Source organism: Ranitomeya variabilis, chromosome 5, assembly GCF_051348905.1.
Source record: "Ranitomeya variabilis isolate aRanVar5 chromosome 5, aRanVar5.hap1, whole genome shotgun sequence".
In the NCBI taxonomy this organism is placed as follows: domain Eukaryota; kingdom Metazoa; phylum Chordata; class Amphibia; order Anura; family Dendrobatidae; genus Ranitomeya; species Ranitomeya variabilis.
The window spans coordinates 118,513,080-118,537,164 of NC_135236.1; the positions used below are offsets into that span (position 1 = coordinate 118,513,080).

Below are 24,085 nucleotides of genomic sequence, written 5' to 3' on the forward strand. Positions count from 1 at the left end.
TGGTAAGTCGCTGTGTGGTCGCTGGGGAGCTGTCACACAGACCGCTCTCCCCAGCGACCAACGATCAGGGGAACGACTTCGGCATCGTTGAAACTGTCTTCAACGATGCCGAAGTCCCCCTGCAGCACCCGGGTAACCAGGGTAAACATCGGGTTACTAAGCGCAGGGCCGCGCTTAGTAACCCGATGTTTACCCTGGTTACAAAAAAAAACAAACACTACATACTCGCCTTTCGGTGTCCAGGTCCCTTGCCGTCTGCTTCCTGCTCTCACTGACTCCCTGCCGTACAGCGAGAGCAGAGCGCAGCGGTGACGTCACTGCTGTGCTCTCACTTCTCACTGTACGGCAGTCAGTGAGAGCAGGAAGCAGACGGCAAGGGACCTGGACACCGAAAGGCGAGTATGTAGTGTTTGTTTTTTTTTGTAACCAGGGTAAACATCGGGTTACTAAGCGCGGCCCTGCGCTTAGTAACCCGATGTTTACCCTGGTTACCAGTGAAGACATCGCTGGATCGGTGTCACACACACCGATTCAGCAATGTCAGCGGGGCCTCAACGACCAAAAAAAGGTCCAGGCCATTCCGACACGACCAGCGATCTCGCAGCAGGGGCCTGATCGCTGGTACGTGTCACACATAGCGAGATCGCTATGGAGGTCGCTGTTGCGTCACAAAACTTGTGACTCAGCAGCGATCTCGCTAGCGATCTCGCTATGTGAGACGGGGCCTTTACTTTGTATTAAGAATGAACAAAACCAGGGACCATTGTCCTGTGTTCAATAGAAACATTACAAGTATCGTGTTGTAGCTATGCTTAAGGTACCTTCACACGAAACGACATCGCTAGCGATCCGTGACGTTGCAGCGTCCTCGCTAGCGATATCGTTTCGTTTGACACGCAGCAGCGATCAGAATCCTGCTGTGATGTCGCTGGTCGCTGAATAAAGTCCAGAACTTTATTTGGTCGTCCGATCGCTGTGTATCGTTGTGTTTGACACCAAAAGCAACGATACCAGCGATATTTTACACTGGTAACCAGGGTAAACATCGGGTAACTAAGCGCAGGGCCGCGCTTAGTAACCCGATGTTTACCCTGGTTACCAGCGTAAAAGTAAAAAAAACAAACAGTACATACTCACATTGCGTCCCCTGCAGTCTGCTTCATCACACTGAGCTCCGGTCCCTAAAGTGAAAGTGAAAGCACAGCGGTGACGTCACCGCTGTGCTGTTAGGGCCGGAGCTCAGTCAGTGTCAGGAAGCAGAGGCTGGGAGACGCGCAGGTGAGCATGTACTGTTTGTTTTTTTTACTTTTACGCTGGTAACCAGGGTAAACATCGGGTCACTAAGCGCGGCCCTGCGCTTAGCAACCCGATGTTTACCCTGGTTACCCGGGGACCTCGGCATCGTTGGTCGCTGGAGAGCGGTCTGTGTGACAGCTCTCCAGCGATCAAACAGCGACGCTGCAGCGATCGGCATCGTTGTCGCTATCGCTGCAGCGTCGCTTCGTGTGAAGGTACCTTTAGATCAGAACCTTAGTGTAAGATAACCGGACTTTTTATACAAGTGTTCAGAAATGGTTTGTCCTACTTGATGATGGTTGATATTTATACACATTTCTAAAGTCTTAAATGTATTTAGAAATAAATGTTAATGTGTGCAATAAGCCTTTTATTCTATAATTTGTAATCACCCACCAACAATTGTAAAACAGCATTAACTTATAACATAGAAGTAGCATTAACATATCAATCCCACATCCTCATCTGCTGTCAGGGCCTAGGAAGGTCACAGAGGGCAATATCCCACTTTGGACACCCCCTCTAGCAACCAGAAGTGGCTCTGGCAGACCAGTCCAGTTCATGGTTGGCTTAAGGAAGTTGTCCACTACTAGACATACCCCTCAGCCCCCATAAAAAAGCTTATACTCACCTCCTGTGCCGGCGCTGTTCCAACGGTATCAGCACTCAGTCTTCCAACTGACAGTCAGCGCTGGCATCACTGTCCCATCTTGTCGAATTGAGCAGGAAGAGGAAGTCAGGTCAGCTGCAGCTCGGACTGCTTAATGTTCGCTTTGTCCAAAGGTGGGGACAGTGACACCAGTGCCGAATGGGTGCCGGCATCACAACACCACACGAGAGCTCCGAGATAACAAGTGCCAAAACCACTGGAACGGCACCGTCATGGAAGAAGAGTATAGGATTTATTTTATGGGGGCTAAAATTCTTGATCAAGAAGGGAGTTGTCCTAGTAGTGGACAACCCCTTTAAGTGACCATATACAATACTATAGACAACACCTGGCTGAATGCTCGCATGGCTTGTCCCGAGTACCCGCTCTATTTTTTAGCTGGAATTTCTTTAAAACGTATTGGTCAGGACTTCTTGGTGGCCCCATGGAAATATTTAGGTGGATATTCTGAATAGGATTAATATTTAAAGCTAATCTGGTAGGTTGATAGAAAATGGCAGAATTAAAATCAGCTTTACATGGGAATATTGAATTATAGAAATCTATCTAACAGTGTGAGTACAATGTTGGACTACAATAGCTCCGAACTGAACAGACATGGCTTTATAGAGATCACAGAACATTGGGTTGTGGACATGATGTCTGCCATCTCTGTATGAGGCGATGGATTGTCTAGGGCAGGGGCGAGGAACCTCCAGCCCATGGACCATTTGTGGGCCACGATTACCTCTTCTCCAGCCGCCAGGCAGATTCCCGGGGGACAGGAGTGCTTCGGTCGGCAGCCGTATTTTGACGGTGACCGGCCTTTCAATTTTTTTTTGCTCTGAGCATGCATGCTGTAGTCACACTGAATTCTGAGGCGCGTGCAATGAAAGATTACACCCCGACACCAGTGTGAGCGTCAAGGCACACCTTGTAGGCGGAATTAGTGCACGATTTGTACGGCCCCCGAAGGATGATCTAAATATCCAAATGGCCCTTGGCAGAAAATAGGTTCCCCACCCCTGGTTTAGGGCTTTGGCTAGCACACATGGGAAACATCATTTGAGATTATTTCTATAGTCAGATTTAATTTTCTAACTATTTTTCACTGCATTAAGGACAAACCATAGCAGTCACTTCAGAGGGTGCACAATCCACTTGTGTCACTCATTTTTTTCACTCACTTTAATTTACTAAAAAGACTGATCAGATCATGCTGATAGTGGTGTGAGTTTCCTACAAAAACCAAACACCAGTGTTTAGCCTCATCTGCTGGTTCTAAAGACCTAACAATGGGTTAACAGAAACCAGTAGAACAAGCAGCAGTCCTGCTTCCTTATTACTGCATGAAGCACAGGCTGGGCAGGTTATCTGGCTTTCCTCCCAGTGACTTCATACTGGTGTCAATGATTAACATCAGGCACTGGAGAAAACAGGGGAAAACTCTCCTACTGGGCGAGAGCAAAACGCAGCCACCAGTTTCAATACAATATATTCTCATTGTGTTAAGTGAAAAACAGCGGATGGCTCACTGGTGTTCACATAACCTTTAGGCACATTATTAAAAGAAAAAAAAAGGAATCATTTCAATTTGGCTCATATGCACGTGGGATCGGAATCAGCACCTTTTGTAAAATTCCTTTAAATTAGCATTTGATCATCCAGAAAATACGACAAAAAGGAATAAGTTCCCTGAACAAAATAAAAAGATGGGTCCAAAACAAACAGATTTAATCCCAACTCTCCATCTGATGTAATAATCAATCTCTTTTCTAATATATTTCAATTAAAACTTCCCTACTGTTCCCTCACTACTCGCTTTCCCCCCCCTCCCGCAACTTCCTGTTTGTTGGAGAACCCACAGTGCATGCTGGGATACTTGAACAAGATGGCATCAGGGGGCTGAGCAGGCGCTAAGGATGGAAAAGAACCTGAGGAGGCAGGAGTTTTGTTAAGTGCTTGGTCTCTAACCACTTCATGCCTAATTTGCACATTGCAAAACTAGTGGAATTCACTAGAGTCAGGCACACTTAGGCATCTTCTACTGACCAACAAGCACATATAAAGAGCTTGGGTGTGGGTGGAGGACTCATGCTGACAGATTCCATATAAATTAAGTCAACTTAGAGCAAATACCCATAATGGGAGAAAATTTAACCCAGCTATACTAAGTGTGAAGCCTTATAATGTACCCCATATATATTCACCAGCTTTACAGGAGTCACCATTACAAAGAACATAACACCACAGCGTCAATAACACAAAAAGGAAGCTAACAAATATGAATGATGGCAGAAACTAACCTGGGTTTGACTGCTGAGGTTTTCGCATTCCTCTCTGGAGCAAAGGGCTCTTGTTTCTTTTCCTCTTCAAACTCTTCCTCAAATGGATTGTACAAGTTCTTTTTACTCTGCATATCTGCAGGTTGTCGAGTGCCGCTTGTTTTCGGCTCTTCCTTCTTTATGGGCACATCATTGGCGTGCTCAACATCTGAGGTTTTAGGGACTTCTTTCCTCCCAGTGACTAATGACAGCAGGGAGGACTTCAAACTTTCTGACTTTTTGCTTTCCTTGGTCTCTTTTGGCAGTTCAGAAGGCATCGGAGGTCCTTTGATTTTGGGTTCTTCAACTTGTGAATTCTCAAATTTCAGAGATGAGTTGGAGCTGGAAGAGCTCATGTCTTGTTCAGGAATGGTACTAGACGTTTCCTTGGGTGGCTTAAAAGCCACATTTTCCTCTGATCCATACATAGGATTTCTGCGCATAATCTGTGGGGAGTTGGTCAGAGAATTGTCCTTGGGACTGTCACTTTTTGGTTCAGGCTCTTCATTGTACACATGATTTCCATTAATACACAGATTGGAACGAGTGATTGGATCGTTCTTCGACCTCATTCCGGTGAAGAAAGAAAGCCCCTCCTTTTTGTTTCCTGAAGTGACCTGGTTCCACTGCTTGGTGTCTGCACTTGCCGTTCTTTTATGCGTCATAATTGTAGGAAAGTTTGGAAACCGTCCTGTAAACCAGAACAACAAAAAAAAAATGTTATAAATATCTTTACGAAAAACCTCAAAATGTTTGAAAATACAGCCAAGGTGGCCAAAGGAGCAAGAACTAAACATAAAAGTACTGGGGACTTAACTTCTTGATTGCTTGGGGTTTGACTACTGGGCCCACTACTGATCCCAAGAACCAGGGCTCTAAAGAGTCCCTTATTAATAAAGTGGAGGTTGATCATGCGCACAGCTGCTCCAAGTGCTGCACCCGGCTGGTCTTTGGTACTGCCAATGAACAGAGCGGTAGCGTACATGATAGACTTTAGTTCCATCCACACAGTGATTTTCAAAGTCCTGGTTCTCAAGGCTAGTGGGGTCCCAGCAGTCAGACACCCAGTGAGAGAACTTATCCCCCCCATCCCATTGGGATACCTTTCAAACTTGAAAATACTTCTCATCCAAAGCTTAAGGGGTATCTCAATAGAAGTGATCAAATATTTGGTCAAAGGAGGACCAGCACAATTCACTAAAGACAAATCTGTATGCTGGACAATACGTACTCTCAGACACTGGAGATCCTGAAGCTCTGTTGAAGTCAGATGAAAAATCACCAGGTTTAAGAACGGTTCTTTGAGACGGAGATGGAGGAAGTGTGGGCAAGACAGACATGGATTGAGACATTGAATTTTTCTTCATCCCTGGTTTGGAAAATAAGTTTTTCAGCTTGGATTTCTTCTTCTCTTCATTAGGCATTTCATCATCACTGTCATCACCATATTGATTGATACTGGGAACAATGGCTGAAGCCGTATCTGGCATCCCATCTGAACGCTTTCCTTTAATCTTCTCCTTGAGTTTCCCAAAGGGTGAGCGAGATTTTTCTTTCATGGACAGGTCAAACATGCTAGCCGTCATGTTGTTCCTTTTGAACTCTACTTCCACTTCAATCTGACCACGCTCTTTTTCCTTCTTTCCAGGCTTTGACTTCAGGGGATACCATCTAGATAAGAAAAAAAGTCCAAAGTAAATAACCAATGTCACAGGAAAGTCAATATAGGACTTCAGGACCATATACAGGTCCTTCTCAAAAAATTAGCATATAGTGTTAAATTTCATTATTTACCATAATGTAATGATTACAATTAAACTTTCATATATTATAGATTCATTATCCACCAACTGAAATTTGTCAGGTCTTTTATTGTTTTAATACTGATGATTTTGGCCTACAACTCCTGATAACCCAAAAAACCTGTCTCAATAAATTAGCATATTTCAACCGTCCAATCAAATAAAAGTGTTTTTAATAACAAACAAAAAACCATCAAATAATAATGTTCAGTTATGCACTCAATACTTGGTCGGGAATCCTTTGGCAGAAATGACTGCTTCAATGCGGCGTGGCATGGAGGCAATCAGCCTGTGACACTGCTGAGATGTTATGGAGGCCCAGGATGCTTCAATAGCGGCCTTAAGCTCATCCAGAGTGTTGGGTCTTGCGTCTCTCAACTTTCTCTTCACAATATCCCACAGATTCTCTATGGGGTTCAGGTCAGGAGAGTTGGCAGGCCAATTGAGCACAGTAATACCATGGTCAGTAAACCATTTACCAGTGGTTTTGGCACTGTGAGCAGGTGCCAGGAAGCATGAAGTGCTCCAAAATCTCCTGATAGCTAGCTGCATTGACCCTGCCCTTGATGAAACACAGTGGACCAACACCAGCAGCTGACATGGCACCCCACACCATCACTGACTGGGTACTTGACACTGGACTTCAGGCATTTTGGCATTTCCTTCTCCCCAGTCTTCCTCCAGACTCTGGCACCTTGATTTCCGAATGACATGCAAAATTTGCTTTCATCAGAAAAAAGTACTTGGGACCACTTAGCAACAGTCCAGTGCTGCTTCTCTGTAGCCCAGGTCAGGCGCTTCTGCCGCTGTTTATGGTTCAAAAGTGGCTTTACCTGGGGAATGCGGCACCTGTAGCCCATTTCCTGCACACGCCTGTGCACGGTGGCTCTGGATGTTTCCACACCAGACTCAGTCCACTGCTTCCTCAGGTTCCCCAAGGTCTGGAATCGGTCCTTCTCCACAATCTTCCTCAGGGTCCGGTCACCTCTTCTCGTTGTACAGCGTTTTCTGCCACATTGTTTCCTTCCAACAGACTTACCATTGAGGTGCCTTGATACAGCACTCTGGGAACAGCCTATTTGTTGAGAAATTTCTTTCTGGGTCTTACCCTCTTGCTTGAGGGTGTCAATGATGGCCTTCTTGACATCTGTCAGGTCGCTAGTCTTACCCATGATGGGGGTTTTGAGTAATGAACCAGGCAGGGAGTTTTTAAAAGCCTCAGGTATCTTTTGCATGTGTTTAGAGTTAATTAGTTGATTCAAAAGATTAGGGTAATAGGTCGTTTAGAGAACCTTTTCTTGATATGCTAATTTTTTGAGACAGGTTTTTTGGGTTATCAGGAGTTGTATGCCAAAATCATCAGTATTAAAACAATAAAAGACCTGACAAATTTCAGTTGGTGGATAATGAATCTATAATATATGAAAGTTTAATTGTAATCATTACATTATGGTAAATAATGAAATTTAACACTATATGCTAATTTTTTGAGAAGGACCTGTACATTAGACAGACATCAGCCAGAGCCACAGATTTAGGAGGGCCTGGCTCAACATTCCCTAGAAAGCAAATCGCCCATGTTGCATTTCAACATTGTCAACCTTTACAGTTTTCTCATGATATAATTTTATAAGAATCTTTGCGTGGCTGAATCAAGGACGGTTTGTACAAAGCTCAATGAGGTAATTCCAGTAATGAGAAACCATATAATTACAGCGCCTGCTCCAGGTCACCTCTGCGAGCTGAAAACTGTAGTGTTAACACAAACCGTAGTCCGTCTCCATGTTTGCAGAAACAAAGTTAAGCCGGTCACAAAGTGCTCAGTGTTAAATCATGAGGGATAGAAGTAGGGCAGAACGCTGTTTGGTCCCCACACTACCTGCTCCTTCCTAGCGGTTCTGTATTACTGCAATGGTCATCTGCTCTCTTTTCAAAGAGCATAGTAGAAGTCCCTGCCGAATGAGGTTTGTCTTCCCACCTTCCCCAATGTGAAGTTTTCTATGAATATACAATATGGCCAACATCCAGGGTGAGGATTCAAGAGTCCTTAAAGGGGTTTTCCAGGCATATTGAGGATCCATCCATAGAATTGGTCATCAATAGCAGATTGACATGGGGGAGGGCATGCAAAACATATACGGAACCCCTGCTGTGCAATTTTCAGCCCTTGTGGTTGAATTCGACTAGGAAGTGGATTAGTGCTGAACGGCAGTATCCTAGAGTGGTCACAACAGTACCGGGGCGGTGCTCTCCAGCTCCGATCAGTTACATTATACACCATAAGAGCTGAGACCAGCTGACCAGCAAGACCCCACCGATATATCGATGCCTTAACTGCTGGCTCATCCATAGCAGAAGCCTGCAGGACACCTTTAAAGGGAATCTGCCACCAAGCCACAGCTACTTCATTTGAGAACTGCAGAGACCCAGATTCCAGTGATATGTCACTTACTGGGTTGCTTCTGACACTTAAAATAGTGATTTTTTTTTTTTTTTTTTTAAATTTGCTGCAGATCTACCTGTTCCCTAAATGTTGGGCTGTGTATAACCCCACTCGCATCACCAATTGGCAGCTTTCGGTGCACACTGCGCATAGGCAGAAAGATGCCAATCAATTGTGGGGGCATAGCTATCAAAATTAAATGATTATGGAGGGTTACAGTTCTCTGGTGGTAAAATTACTTATCAACTAAACTACAGCAAGCAGCGCAGATATCACTCATCACAGTCTGTCTCCACATAGGTTGCTCTAATAATCAGTCACCAGATTTTTAATGAGCTGCACTTACAGGTCAGCCTTCTTTAGCCGACAGTTCCTACAATCTTGGAGAGCTCTTCTGCATAAATATCCCAGAAGATATAGCCAATAAAGCCCCCAGCCTCACCTTACAATAGATTGATGGCTGGGCCTACAGCATTCGGCCAACAGCTATTATTCCTGACGTCTATGGCAGCAGCTCACCTGAAATCTGACATGCCAGATCCATCTCTACTATGACAAACACACATGCACATTTATTGTAAAGCTTTAATGCATGCAGAGGCCATTTGATGTATTTCACCCCCCCCCCCCCCCCCCCCCCCCCCTTTCCAGTCTTTCATGCATGTTCCATACCCACAACTATCAGACCTATGCCGGTTGCAGCCCGAACAATAGGCTTTTATAATGTCTCATGTGAACAGTGATTCGAAAAGAAGGAATAGTTAGATTGATTAAGCACGATGTGCAGTCATGAAGGGCGAGGAATGCCGACCTAAACACTGGCTGGAATGAAACCATAGCATGGGTGACTGGCTTCAAACTGCTTAATTGGACACGAAAATCTCAACTCCCCATTGAAAATTACATTCTCTACTTTAACACATGACTGCAATGTCCTTGAAGGGGTATTCTCAAGCTTGGAATTTATTCCCCATCTATGGGATAGGGGACAACTTCCGAATGCCAACCAATGGGACCCCCGCTAGTCTCAGAAGGGCTCTAAAAAGCCCCACGTGAATGGAGTTGGGTGGTCGACCAAGTGCCACGCCACTCAAGATAGTCAAGTGCTTCATTGATTCATAAAAATGAAGTGGCAGCCAGCATGAGCAACCACCTCGATTCCCAAGCCTGGTTCTCGGAATTGGTGCAGGTCCCAGCGGATGGACCCCCAGCGATTGAGAAGTTTCCCCCATTCCATAACTTCCAAACCTCAGAAAGTATTAATCTCTGATTGCATAGGTCTCCATGCCACCTTTTTATTTCTCCGACCTCCCGATGCAGATGATATAGTTCTCAGGTGGAGAACATGCTGTAATAGGAGCCGCAATATGCACAAGATCGTGGAGTGATGGGCATGAGATTTTCCATCAGAAGCAGATGTGGGGAGCAAGTACCAGCCGATGCCAGGCAGAGGAAATATCAGGATGGCTAAGAAAAATCCCGAAACAGCTGATACTGACATAAGGAGTGGCAGGCTCGGCATCAGATAAGGGGCTGGATTATATAAATCGATCTTCTCTGCAAATATTAAGCAATATAGTCTGCAGAGTGGGCACAAGGAATTTACCATCTGTTGCCAAAACCCTGACCGCAGAGCAGTACAGTGCCCAAAAGGAGAACGGTTTGGCACAAATGAATCATGAGGTGTGCGTCATCTTGAGTCAGTTCATGCTTGGAAAGATTGGGAAAATATTTTAAATGGCATCAAACTAACATGCGGGCAAGTGAAATTGTAAGGCCAAAGGACCACATGAGGCAACGTATAAAGAGTTGGCTTATATTGAATTCCATTCTAAGCCAAAGCCTAATATTCGCAAAATGATCACTGCTTGTACAAGGAACGATGTGGTTCCTATTTTTATAACCTGGTCTGAGCAGGGCACACAAGTACTGACTGTATACACGTGCCGCTACACATACAGCTCACAGGATCGCACATAAATAGAGTGGTGTGATGAGTAATCTCCCACGTCGCGAGTCTATAATGTCACACCCTAAATAACAATGCAACAACCACAACTAAAAATAAACTCTTCATCATCTCAACTCACTGATGTAGCCAACCTGTACCTACGTGCCAGGAAATACTGCAAACAGCGTCAACTAAGGCATGCCATGCACCCAAGTGGCGTAAAAGGTTTACAGGGCAGGATTTATGGGGACATCGCAGATTTGTGAGTAGAGGGTTTTTCCAGAGATACTTTAAGAGTTCTGATCCTTACCCATCTCCTCGTAGTCTCCACTCCCTGGTGCTATTTTGACCGATCACTGGTGACCTGCTTTACAGAAGACTTGCCAGATATTCCATGTTGACCTGGACGCAGGTATTGGCATCTTGTAGCTGCAGATGTTACTATGATTGCTAATACTTCCATATTATACCGCTCTACGATCACACCTATATAACCGGTGATTGGCCATTTCTAGTCTTCTAGTCTTGAAACGATACCAGGAAGGAGACTGCACTGAAACGGGAGCAGAGTGGGGCAACTAGTGAAGGTGACATTACTGGGTTTCTCTCTTTAACCAGGTTTTTTTTTTTTTTTTTTTTGTTTAAATATTACTTTTCCCTTGAAGAACCAGCACCACTTTCGACCATGGGTTGAAATCAGATATCGCAGCTCAGCCCAGTCACTTTTTTCCCCCAACTTGAACAACCCTTCTAGGCAATTCTAATAATGCACCTACAGAGTCAGCATGCAGGCCTAATAGAAGTAGATTTATTTATTTTAATTTTTTTTTAAATCTCCTTCAGTTATAATAACCATTAAAAAACGTGAAATTAAATACTATAATAGTGAGAACAGGAAAAGACCAGGAAGGTAAAGGATCAACAACATTTATGAAAGCTGACTGAAGAGTCACGTGCATTCGAAAAGGGGGATAGGGAACTAAAGAGATGAAAGAACACAACGCCGATGATAACCAGTATACACTCACTACATGTTCACCCACCGTGCACTCCTGACAATGGCTTGGTCTATTCATTTGTTTAGACAAGAATTACTGCCTCCACCATATGCACTTTATTAAAAAGGAGCTTAATTGAAAGGCGTTCCTCATCTGGTGGATAATGGGATGGAGAATAATCCAGCTTATATAAAGCACTCAGGAGGCCATTATACAGTGCAGGAGTGAATGACAATCTTGTTAAAGACCGGAATGAGGCACGGCCACACATACACACACGTGGTGACAATATGTATATAATGGAGGACGCAGTTATCACAAGAGCCATGAATATTCATGCAGCACCTAGCCATTATTATAAGATACAGTACATGTGCGTCTGCCAGATTTTGCATTAATGCCAGCCCGATTCGTCATTCTAGGAAAATTCCGATCAGTCACATGCCAGGGTCACTAGTCCTGGGACGGTGATAGGAGTCAGTAGACCTCTTTGTAATTTCCTACTTCTTATTTTGATGGCAGAATAGTCTATGCCCCTCCAGATCAGTAATAATGCTGAGCACTGTACCGTAGAGGATCAGACCACTAGATAATGACTGCGGCCTGAAATCTGCTGACTGGCTGCAGAGCTGTGTATAGAGAAGAGTCCAGAGCCCAGGGGACAGTCACAGGCGGTACAGCACGTGTGATCACAAAGCTGGAGCAAGGGCAGTGCTGGGAAATTCGGGGAAGGCCAAGTCTGCACTGTGTTTCTGGTTGTATGGAGATAGTGTGTCAGCGTGGACGTGCTGGAGCATGCGATGGTTGCAATCTAGTTCCATACACATCCATCTCACATGAGCCCCAGACTGTGGGATGTTGGGGACTTATTTCATGGCATAAAGTCGAGGCTAAAAATCTCCATTACAGAACAAATCTATAGAGGGTGGCCACTTACTAGCGAACTGCAGATAGTTCCAGCTTCTCACCCCTCTGAGCACCAGCAGATTGCATCTGATGAAGGTCAGACCTGTTTGAGGCCAAGGGCAAATTTCACAGCTTTAGATTAGGTCCAGAAGGCCTACATTCCCCCCTGGTCTATGTGTGTGTCAGGCTATACTGTAGTTGCCATTGAATTTATAAAGAATCAGGATGAACATAGGAATGCATTACCACCAAGTGTTGCCCCTGTACCCGCCATCTACAGGGTCTCTGCTCTTAGCAGTTTTCCAGGAGACCTGCCTGTTCTACGAGTAGATAATTTTCGCTATCCACAGCAGATGAGGCCGCAGGATGTAGATGCCAGGCCTGTTTTTGTACAGTATATGGATATGGAGTGGAGGAATGTCGGGGGAGGTGCACATAACCAAACATCTCAGTCCAATGAGTCAAAAGCAAGATAAGCTGCTCAGGGTTACTGGAAAAGAAGAAGAAAAAAAAAAAAAAAAAAAAAAAAAAAACACTGATGGTCCTACCGGATCAGAGATCACAGTGAGGTTTAGTGACCGACTGCTCCAGTACCGCAATGATAACACTTCCTCCCCTGGCCCTGCAGTCTTGTCGTAGGGACTTGCCCATTGACAAGTAGATATTTGTGCAGATTAGAGCAGATGCAAATCTATTTGCACGTCCCATTTAATCAGCCAGAACAGTGGTCCATGGCTGGTGTGTGGGAATGAGAGTGCAGCCTCTTACCTGCCAGCATCCATGGCTCCTCTTTCCATTAGCTGGCCTGGCCTCACAAGTGGCGCCATGCAGCAACACAGTGGCAGGCAGAAAGAAGACGGCCCCTGTGCAAGAACAGTACATGGGCCCTTTGCAGTCCAATGGCTCATCATAATGCACAATTCCACCTACTTGGAGGTTAATGTGGATTTCCACACCTCTTAGGCCCCTCTGTGGCTGCACCAATAGTATAACGTCCCTGCTGCAACAGCGGCATTACAACAGTCCAGCTAATCAGAAGAGCCGCGGAAGCCAGAAGGTAGGAAGAAGTGCTACTCCCGCTCCTGTGCACGGTTGTGGCCAATGAATGGGAATATAGTCCTACTAATCCTAGTGTAGATGGCGACTACAAGAAACCAAGCAGAAGGGCACATGTCATGCAGAAGGGCCCAGCAAATCTCAGGAGTTACACGGCCAATGCTCCAAAACTATTTTTTTCTTGGCACCAAACACTTAATGGAATTTTTTATTGGCTGGCTACAAAGATGATAATGATATACTTTATAAGCAGTATAATTAGCATGTCCCATGATGGGGCCGGACGGCAAGAAAACAAGACAGGACTGTAAGAACAGCAGTCCAGTCAGACACTTTCACGGGGCCGTTTCGTTACAGAATAGGACTATTTCATTGTTTATTTTGCCTCATGTCCGGAGCAATTTCCTTTCTGAACTTTCTAAGAAAATGAAGTTAATGGAACGATGCAGAAATGTCAAAGAATAAAGTCTCAGCAGAAGCAGCTGACAGGACACAGAAGCCATAACATGAAGACGTATGATGTCAAGGCTGCGGGAATGTGGTCTAACCTGCTACCTGCGTAACGAGACGGGACCGGCCATTGTGTAACTGGTATCAGCAAGCAGCAGATCGCACGAGGCGGCACCCCACTGTTATGCAGCAGCGCCTTATTATAGCTCACCAAACAAGGCCGCTCAATGTGCAGCGTATTTATAACCGGGCACACCTGTACCCAGAAAGGTGAAGAGACAGTTATGTAATAAAAGGTGTTAGATGCAGGTGTTCCTGCTATATTTGGGGCATCGGGGCTTTTCTAGTGTGGAAACACATCACACCAGCTGGGACAATGTGGAGTATCATGGCATTGTCACAACAGAAACTTCCACTCCATAGAAAATTTATTGTGACCACTCTCGCTGGAGCTGGTGTGACGGGGGGAGAACCACTACATGACCATCTGGTTCAACACCCCCAATGTACACCCCCCCCCCCACTGAGGACTACTCACCCAAAAGTGCCACCACTAAAGGGTTGGTTCACGAGCTAGGACTCTTCAGAAGCCTTAAGTTACTCCCTCACTTCTTCATACACAATCAAACTTGGCAAATAATTTAGTATAATAAGTCGCATACCTCCAGGCCTGGGTCACAATAATTGCATTTCATGACTTGTTGATTCAGCCCTCCCAACTTTGGCTTTGCAATGTGTTACATAGCAGAAATGCAATTCCCAGACCCAATGTGAAACGTACAGTCCACACAGATATCTATACCAATAGACACTAGTAATATTTTACCAGAATCACCACAAGGTGTCATTGGCAGCACAAACTGCCTTTTATGCCAGAGATCATACAACAGGTTTATTCCCAATCCGACAAGTACTGTACAGATACACAATGCAATCGACTAATGAACGATGTATGCAGCCTGGGTGACCCTCAACCAAAAGAACACTAGCCATACTTCTCATCGATTGAATCATAAATCACGGTTTAAAAGTAACATCAGTGTTTAGTATCCAGTGATGGGAACAAGATAGGGAGCTGCAGCAGGAACCTCCCCCCTTACCACCACTTGCAGGAGGACTCAAAACTTATTACAGGTGCTCTTATTTTGGGCTAGGCACACGCTCAGTGGCCCTGTCAGGACATACATCTGAACCCCTGCACAAAACGGGAATTCTGATGTATGCGCCAACGGGGCTCATACACTTATGGTGCCGGTAGAGCAAACGTGCAATAGTGTATGCCAACTGGAGGCGGACACTCCATAGTAGACTGCGTAGCCCATGTCAGAATCCTGTCTTTATGTGGGATGCGGGTTCGGACATATGTCTCGACGGGGCCACAGAGTACTAGAGCAATATGAAAGCACCCTGAGATGTAGTAGACTGCGTCCAAGTGTCCACCTTCAGTAGGCATACATCCCCGAAAATGATGCACATTAGAGCACACATTCACTCTGCCGTCACCATCAGTCTATGGCCCCATCGGCGCATACGTCCGAATCCAGTTTTGTTCAGCCAACCACTATCTAGTGTCTATAAGAGGGATTAGCACTGTTCTCTGCTGGATTTCTTCAAGATTGTGTCAAACATGCAGAAAATGCCAAGACTGAAACTACTAAAAAGAAGAAGCTTGAGCTCACTGCATCCTTCTTTTATAGATTTAATGTTTCTGGGAGTAAGGACTTACGATGTAGCCCTCTTAACCTGAACCAGTAATTGGCAGGTAAATAGCATTTAAATCCTGTGTCAGGCTTAGTAGAGCAGCAGCTACAGGGAGAAAATGAAGTTCTATTCCCCCTGCAGCCACTTTCTTCCAGTAATTGCGGCGATATAGGGAGCTCTAACAGCCACGGTTCACTAAACAGCGAGCACGGCCATAATCACTTCTCCGAAACATTGATTGACAGCCTGCTCCACGGCATGTGGGAGGGGAAGGTGTCCAGTAAGGGCAAATCAGGGTTGTCTTTCTTCATGCTGTATCTGGTCCTCCTGCACAGCCCTACTGAAGTGAATGGGGCTGTGCTGCAGTAACACAGCTGAGGATGGGCGTTTTGCCATTTTTATTTTATAAAGACTGTAAAACTCCTTTAAATATGTTATATATTTATCCTCTATGCTGTATAAAATCTTCTCATTTACAGCATGTTGTCATCTGCACCAGTGACTCAGGCAGCCTTGCCGTTCTCCTTCGGTGGTAGTCACACTGGGCGTGGTAATGAGGATTATTATTATTATTACAAAAGGTACTAGTTCTTCCCAGTCACCATACAACTAGCCCCATTAGGTGATTTATGAGTCCTGTAAATAACTTTCCGTCTGGCTCAGAAGTTAGACTATGTGTCCATCCCACAGGCCAGATTCATCAGTTAGCAGAATTCTGGAGCAAAATGGAATTAGTGATAAAACCCATTGAGCAAAAATTGTAATTTTTTTGCTACACAAAAATTTCTTGTCAACTAATAGAGAGGAGGCATTGCCAAGTATAGAGCAAAATGTACTCATGACTGGGAGTACATTGCTTACACTTGAAAAATCAAAGGAACCAGCATCCATAACTGGTATACTCCAGACATTTATACAATTAATAAAAATACATGGGCCATCAGACATCACCATAATGGTCTTTACACTAGAAGTAAAGACCTTCCTTTATAGTGCTTGGTCTCATGGCCCATGTATTTTTAATATTCAGTTAAATAAAAGTCTATGGCGTCAACCACATACAGATGTGGGCTCATCTAATTTTTCTGATTCAAGGCAAAAACTGAACCTTGCCGTTCATGCCGGTTATACAGTGTGAACTGCCAATTTTCAATTGAGGTGGTGAGAGAAATCAGTTGACACAGAGTGATGCCTGACAATACATTCAGCTTCTGACACGCAGAAGATCTGGGCTCGCATGTCATTAATCACACAGGAAACCTCAATATATGCTCACAGTGGCCATATACCTAAACATAGCTGCCACCCAAGATCCCATCTCACGTGGACCAGAAAGCACTCATTACATGATGGGCACTGGTGGAGAAGGACACTACTTCTGCCTAGGACACTGCTCGGATGGCAAGAGGCACTAGGTACGCCTTAACTGGAATCTATGTCTCACTCCTTACAAGTGGCCTTTTCACATCAGATTAGGACTGCTTGTTTTGGAACATTCTGTTCAATAAACGTCAAGTGCCTGCCATGTGTCTGTGCCATGCGACGGAAAACAAAAACTGGTTTATACAAGGTCCTACTGATGGAACCGGACCATGCAAGTGCTGCAGACAGGCATGAAAAATGCAAATCGGAGGCAAGAAGGAGGGGAGAGCCCAAGACCTTACAGAAAAGGATTCCTGGACTGTTTCTAAGAAAAGACACTGCAAAAAAGTTCTGCAGACTTCAAAGAATCATTTGGGCACCATGTCTGAAAGGGACAGCATACCACTGCAGAGGAGCGGCACGGACAACACTAGGAGGGTAGTGCAGGTCAGGGGTCCTCGGATTTGTTCTCGACACAGCACAGATTTTTCCAAGTCGGCATGTCTTCAGGGCTATGTGTAAAGGAGCTGGGTGTCATTTTTATAGCCAAGTCGGTCGCCTTCACTGACACAACCAATCAATGCCTAGGCAGAAGGGGACTGGCTTAGAAACTGAAATGAAAAATTTGCCAGCCCCCTGTACAAGCACTATAGACTGTATTATGGCACCTTTGCAACAGCAAAATAATTCATGTACTAACAACATTTTTTTCAGCTGCCTTGTCCTGGATCTTCCGGCAGCTTGACTTTCACACTGTAGCGGTGGGTTGTGCACCTCTTGGATATTTCCATACACTGGATATAAACATTTGTTCTCTTCACTGACAGCAAGTACAAATGTAATCAGCTGTGGCACAAAGATAGGAAGTTGTATAACTCCTCACCAGGCATTGAAGGATTAATTTGTTTTTTTGAATAAGGTTGAAAAATCCATTAAAAGGGAATCTGTCAGTAGGATCGCCCCTTCCTAAGCTGTCTGTACAGGCATGCAGGTCATAGGAAGCCGAATAAAATGACGATGACTTGAGAAATCCACATTTTTCTTCATATATACTGTAAATGAGCTGTTAAGATCTATGGGCCAGAGACTGATCTACACGAGAATCTGCCTCCAGAGATTATTGTAAAAACGAAAGGAGGGTTACTAGTGCGAGCCATGTACTGACTGACAGTCTCTCTCGCTCTACATCTCACACTGATCAGGCCCACTTTCATGTAAATCCCCACTCAAGCAGCCGTGTTTCTTTCTATTTCAGTGCTGGAGTGGTGTCACTAATGTCAGTGCCCCCCGTAATATACTTGCCAGTCGCCATCTCCATCTTTTATCAGCCCGCTCTGGTCACCTTGTGCAGTTTATGACCTGACAGATCCCTCCAGTATTTTCTGGGCGAGCTGGAAGTCACTCCTCAATACAAGTCTAAGAGACCAGTAAACGGCTCGCAGACTTACACTGAGCACTTATGACTGTTACCTCTGACTTGAGGTCAGTCAGAAACTACGACCACAAGATAGCCGATCGGGACCAGACTGGCACAACCATGATGATGGTCTGAAATGTTACTCGAGCACCATAACCAGTAAGATTTGGACTCCTGAATACAAAACAAAACATGGGTCACATTCTTTAAAGGTGCCTCAGACAGGGAAGCAGGAAACCTCATCTATAAATGCTTTACAAGCAGCTTCTATCTACATACACCTATGATTAAATTATGTCATGATCAAGTTACCCCTCTGCACCAGTCATAACATAAGACTTCTTCCCCCTCACAGGCAACTGGATCCTGCACAGACATGAGATCGAGCCTTTCCTCTGCATGTTCCCCCCTAATGTCCACCACTGCCCACATCACCGAGAGAGGAGAAGCGGCACATAGCCACCCAGGGGGGGAGCGGAAGCGTCAGTACATACACCGAGTATCGATCCTCTACGCTTTGTTGCTGCAGATTTGTAACTTGTTGAATACAAAGAAATCAAAATATTTTGGCCATAAAAGTCATTATCTCTGGAAACACAAATATACAGGACAGATCATGTGTTCAGTCTTTTGAGCATTTTTCTTCAGGTTACGAAAAACATCTGGTAGGAAAAAAGGAGCGCATGTAAATTCTTTGTAGGATCTGATCGAGACCACTCCAAACTAAGCGCTGTCCAATCAAAAGGCTGCAAACATGGCATAAGGAGACTCCTCAAGAAAGGAAAAAAAAAAAATATATATATATATATATATATATATATATATATATATATATATATATATATATATATATATATATATATATATATATATATATATATATATATATATATATATATATATATATATATACATACACTCACCGGCCACTTTATTAGGTACACCTGTCCAACTTCTTGTTAACACTTAATTTCTAATCAGCCAATCACATGGCGGCAACTCAGTGCATTTAGGCATGTAGACATGGTCAAGACAATCTCCTGCAGTTCAAACCGAGCATCAGTATGGGGAAGAAAGGTGATTTGAGTGCCTTTGAACGTGGCATGGTTGTTAGTGCCAGAAGGGCTGGTCTGAGTATTTCAGAAACTGCTGATCTACTGGGATTTTCACGCACAACCATCTCTAGGGTTTACAGAGAATGGTCCGAAAAAGAAAAAAAATCCAGTGAGCGGCAGTTCTGTGGGCGGAAATGCCTTGTTGATGCCAGAGGTCAGAGGAGAATGGGCAGACTGGTTCGAGCTGATAGAAAGGCAACAGTGACTCAAATCGCCACCCGTTACAACCAAGGTAGGCCTAAGAGCATCTCTGAACGCACAGTGCGTCGAACTTTGAGGCAGATGGGCTACAGCAGCAGAAGACCACACCGGGTACCACTCCTTTCAGCTAAGAACAGGAAACTGAGGCTACAATTTGTACAAGCTCATCGAAATTGGACAGTAGAAGATTGGAAAAACGTTGCTTGGTCTGATGAGTCTCGATTTCTGCTGCGACATTCGGATGGTAGGGTCAGAATTTGGCGTAAACAACATGAAAGCATGGATCCATCCTGCCTTGTATGGAGCATCTTTGGGATGTGCAGCCGACAAATCTGCGGCAACTGTGTGATGCCATCATGTCAATATGGACCAAAATCTCTGAGGAATGCTTCCAGCACCTTGTTGAATCTATGCCACGAAGAATTGAGGCAGTTCTGAAGGCAAAAGGGGGTCCAACCCGTTACTAGCATGGTGTACCTAATAAAGTGGCCGGTGAGTGTATATTTTCCTCCTTCAAGTCCTAATTTCCCTTTAAGGATCTGTCTGGTCTTTCAGGTTTGGAAAATATCCTGAAGAGTCAGATCCCATGCAGGACTTCTCAGAAGCTGATGAGCAATGTCTATCCCTGGATCTATAACAGGATTACTGTACAGAGCAAGCACATGAGGATCACAAAGACTGACAAACGGGGCAATACTACTTCTTACTGATATAATGCCGCCATCACAAAGCCACCCGTCCCTTTATCACAATAACACTGCCATTACCAGTCTCCAGAAGTATGGCTCCATGCATGTGGCCGACACATTCAGCTTGTCATATATTACCCAGTGATGGCGCCCATCAAGATTTGAAAGTCTCGTTAAATGTCCTAAATGCGTGTTTTCTAGCTCCATGCGTCTCCCAAAGGCGGCCTATAATCTACTATATAATTGTCTAAGGGTCACCTCCGTCTGTCCTTCTATCTGTCATGGAAATCCCAAGTCGCTGATTTGCCGCGGCAAAACAGCCACGACCAATCAGCGACGGGCACAGACCGGCAGCAAAATGGCCGCTCCTTACTCCCCGCAGTCAGTGCTCGGCGCCCGCTCCATACTCCCCTCCAGTCAGCGCTCACACAGGGTTAATGGCAGCGTTAACGGACCGCGTTATGCAGTGGTGTAACGCCTTCGTTAACGCTGCTATTAACCCTGTGTGACCAACTTTTTACTATTGATGCTGCCTATGCAGCATCAATAGTAAAAAGATCTAATCTTAAAAATAATAAAAAAAATAAAAAATAGTTATATACTCACCGTCCATCGGCCCCTCGGATCAGGAACAGGCCTTTACCGCTCCTCGCGACTTTCCGGTGACCGCTCCATGCATTGCGATCTCGCGAGATGATGTAGCGGTCTCGCGAGACCGCTACGTTATCATCTCGCGAGACCGCAATGCACTCTTGGGACCGGAGCGTGCGAGAAGCATCGGTAAACGCCTCGCTTGGATCCGGGGGGCCAACGGATGGTGAGTATAGAACTATATTTTATTTTAATTTTTAATTTATTTATTTTTTTTTTTAACAGGGATATGATGCCCACAGTGCTATGTACTACGTGGGCTGTGCTATGTACTAAGTGGCCGGCTGCGAACAATCAGCAACAGGCGCAGTCCGGCCACGAATTGGTGCGGGATTTGAACCACGCTTCGCTAATTGGTGGCGCCCGGCCGGCCGAATCCTGTGTATTCAATGTATTATTCTAAAATCTTCATAAATAAACTACATATATATTCTAGAATACCTGATGCGTTACAATCGGGCCACCATCTAGTCACCTATAATCTATGCTTCTGACCAGCAGCATCTGCCGAATCTGGTATTGTAGTTCTGCTAATAGAATGGGGCTGTAGTACCAGATACCACCATGGATTATCGTGGCGCAGTCTCTGGATCAAAGAAAATCTTCTCCTGAACAATCCCGTCATGGTCTCCGATCATCCATACTGAACACACAGTCAAGCATAAAGTCTCAAACATTAAGAGTGTTCAGCACGCACTACAAGTACCAGCACTGTAAACATGTGTAGGGAGGTGCAAATGATAACCTGCTGGATTCTTGGGGAAAAATAAAGATCTGACATTTTGCAGCCAATAATAAGTGTTCAGATCACTAGATTGACGGTGCCCCCAGCAGTGGTTACTTCTGCCACACGCAGACTCACTTGTATGTACAGAGCTTATAGATTTGGGGGGGTTACACCATCCCCCTGCAGACTACCATTCTGTTCCCATTTTTCTTTGTGAGGCTTGTGTGAAAGGGGCAATAAACAAGTGACTTCCATATAATCAGTGTACGTGGGCCGCTAGTGAAACTTTTATCCTAATAATAGTAATAGCTGCTATCACTCCCCCCACTGACACTGGGATCTGGTGGGGGGCACGGACTGTACCACCACAACTGTCATAAAGGGTCCACAGTGCAGAATTAGAAACTGCGCCATGGAGGTTTGGATTTTTGAGAGTTACAGTATGAGGGTCCATCCAGGGCACAAGTGCGGAGGTCTCCTGATAACAGGCAGACTTCTCTGTCACTGCTGGAGAAACGCTCAGCAAGTGACGCACAGACACCAGGAGCAGCAGCGGAGTCTCCGCGTCGGCCTGGGAGGGGAAGTGGAATTTTTTTTTTTTTAACTGCACCCTTCAGGAAAGGGTTTTCTGAAGCCCAAAAAAAATCATTCTACCCGACGAAGAGCGTTGTGTTAGTTTGTTGGATGTTTGCTGTCCAGGTCACACCGGCCCCTACTACTAGGAACGCTTCTTCCCAATCACCCAATAGAAATGCACCTTCTACGTTACAGGAATCTCCACAATTACTGATCAGTCCGAGGGGTGTTCACCAGCAGGGGGCTCTCTCCTGTTACCCCCATATATCCTGATAGGAAAGTCATCAATAACACTGGGGAGGAGGGCAAATACCTGAGGCTCAGGGGCAGACAACAGAAGAGGGCCCCAGTGCAGTCCACTAAGGCACGGGGGCCACAGTCCGGGTCTGGTGACATTCAGCATCTGCAGGGGTCCGAATAGTACAATGCCCTAATTACAGAACTGCAACGTAGTTACAATAGGGGCCTCAGGGTCAAGCTCCAAGGGGAATACTAAGTAAATAACTCATATAAAACCACTAATATTATTATATTTATCCCATATGGTGAGCGCCCCTCACTAAGAAGACTTACATGAAGTTGCAGAGTTGCTGTATTTGGGTTTGATTAATCACTTCCCCTTCCAGAGAAATAGAGAGCCCTCAGCCAGCCCCAACATGGCAGCGAGACCAGCCACAGCCCGTCATGCAGAATACAGGCCCTGACACTGAGGGAGTCACAGGGACCCTGGAGCCGCTCCTGACGGGGAGCTTCCATATGAAGACCCCCATTAATAGGGCAGGGGAGGAGTTCCCCAGGTCCACCAATCAGATCGCAGCTGTCATTTGTACATTGACTCTGAGAATGAGAGCAGCTCTCTGATTGGTCCGAGACACCTTGTGCCCACCACAGACCTCCCCCGTCCCCTGGAGGATACTCACTGGACCTTCCTCCGGTTCTTGGTCTGGTGCAGCTCCCACAGGTTGAGGTCCAGCTGCCCCAGGAACTTGTCCATCCCGACCAGCGCCCGGTGCATGACGATGACGCGCACGGTGCAGCGCTCCTGGTTGTTGTTGTGCAGGAGCGGCACCTCGAAGCTGGCCTCCTCCTTCCACACCGGCGCCTGGCACTTCTCGGCCACGGTGGTGGAGTACTTCTCCTTGCCCAGCTGGATGATGGCGTACGCATCATTGGTCCCGGCTTTGCCCTTTGACCTCAGGCCCTTGGCTTGTAGGACCGTGACCTGGACGTGTGTGGGGAACCAGGTCTGTGCCTGCTGCGCTAGAGCCATGTTACCGCCTTCACCTGCTGCTGTGTGAGTGCGGAGCGGGCGGGGACTCAGTGTTATAAAGTCTCCACAGGTGGGCGGGGCTCCGGCAGACGGGCTCCTCTAGTGACAACCTGCCGCCCGGGCATCTCGCGGTCGCTTAGGAACACTGCAGTCACGTGGTAAAGGAGCTGGCCAATTACAAAGCGTTCGCCTCCTCGCTAGCACACCTTTGTTGACTAAAGCAACTTTATTGACAAAACGGAGAGATAAAGGAAGTTTTCAGAAGTTACAGGACAGAATTATGAAAGGGTAAAAAAGCAACCAATCATAGCGTAGCTGTCATTTCTCATGAGCACTATCATAAATGAAAGCTAAGCATTGATTGGTTGCAGCTTTCACGCAGTGATGTCATGGAACCTTCAGTCATTATATTTTTGCCATTACTTTTTACTTTTTTGATTGGCTCCAGATTCTGCCATAGTGATTTTACCTCCGAGGCCTCAATACGCAGTCCTTTCCTCT

The 24,085-nt window shown here is 45.5% G+C and overlaps 1 protein-coding gene across 2 annotated transcripts in view; it reads right to left on the reverse strand.

Annotated features, from left to right (window-relative positions):
• RAB11FIP1 (RAB11 family interacting protein 1) overlaps positions 1–23,630 on the reverse strand; it is a 35,062-nt gene extending 11,432 nt beyond the window's left edge. The window contains exons 1-3 of one of the 2 annotated variants that reach the window (XM_077263146.1): positions 23,235–23,629; positions 5,501–5,940; positions 4,252–4,960 (exon numbers count right to left, since the gene is read on the reverse strand). In XM_077263146.1, the coding sequence (XP_077119261.1) occupies positions 4,252–4,960; positions 5,501–5,940; positions 23,235–23,584 (1,499 nt within the window). In that variant the 5' untranslated portion in view covers positions 23,585–23,629. Of the gene's footprint in view, positions 1–4,251; positions 4,961–5,500; positions 5,941–23,234 lie in introns of both variants that reach the window. The other variant, XM_077263147.1, reaches the window with a different exon arrangement.
• Between the last annotated feature and the right edge of the window lie 455 nt (positions 23,631–24,085).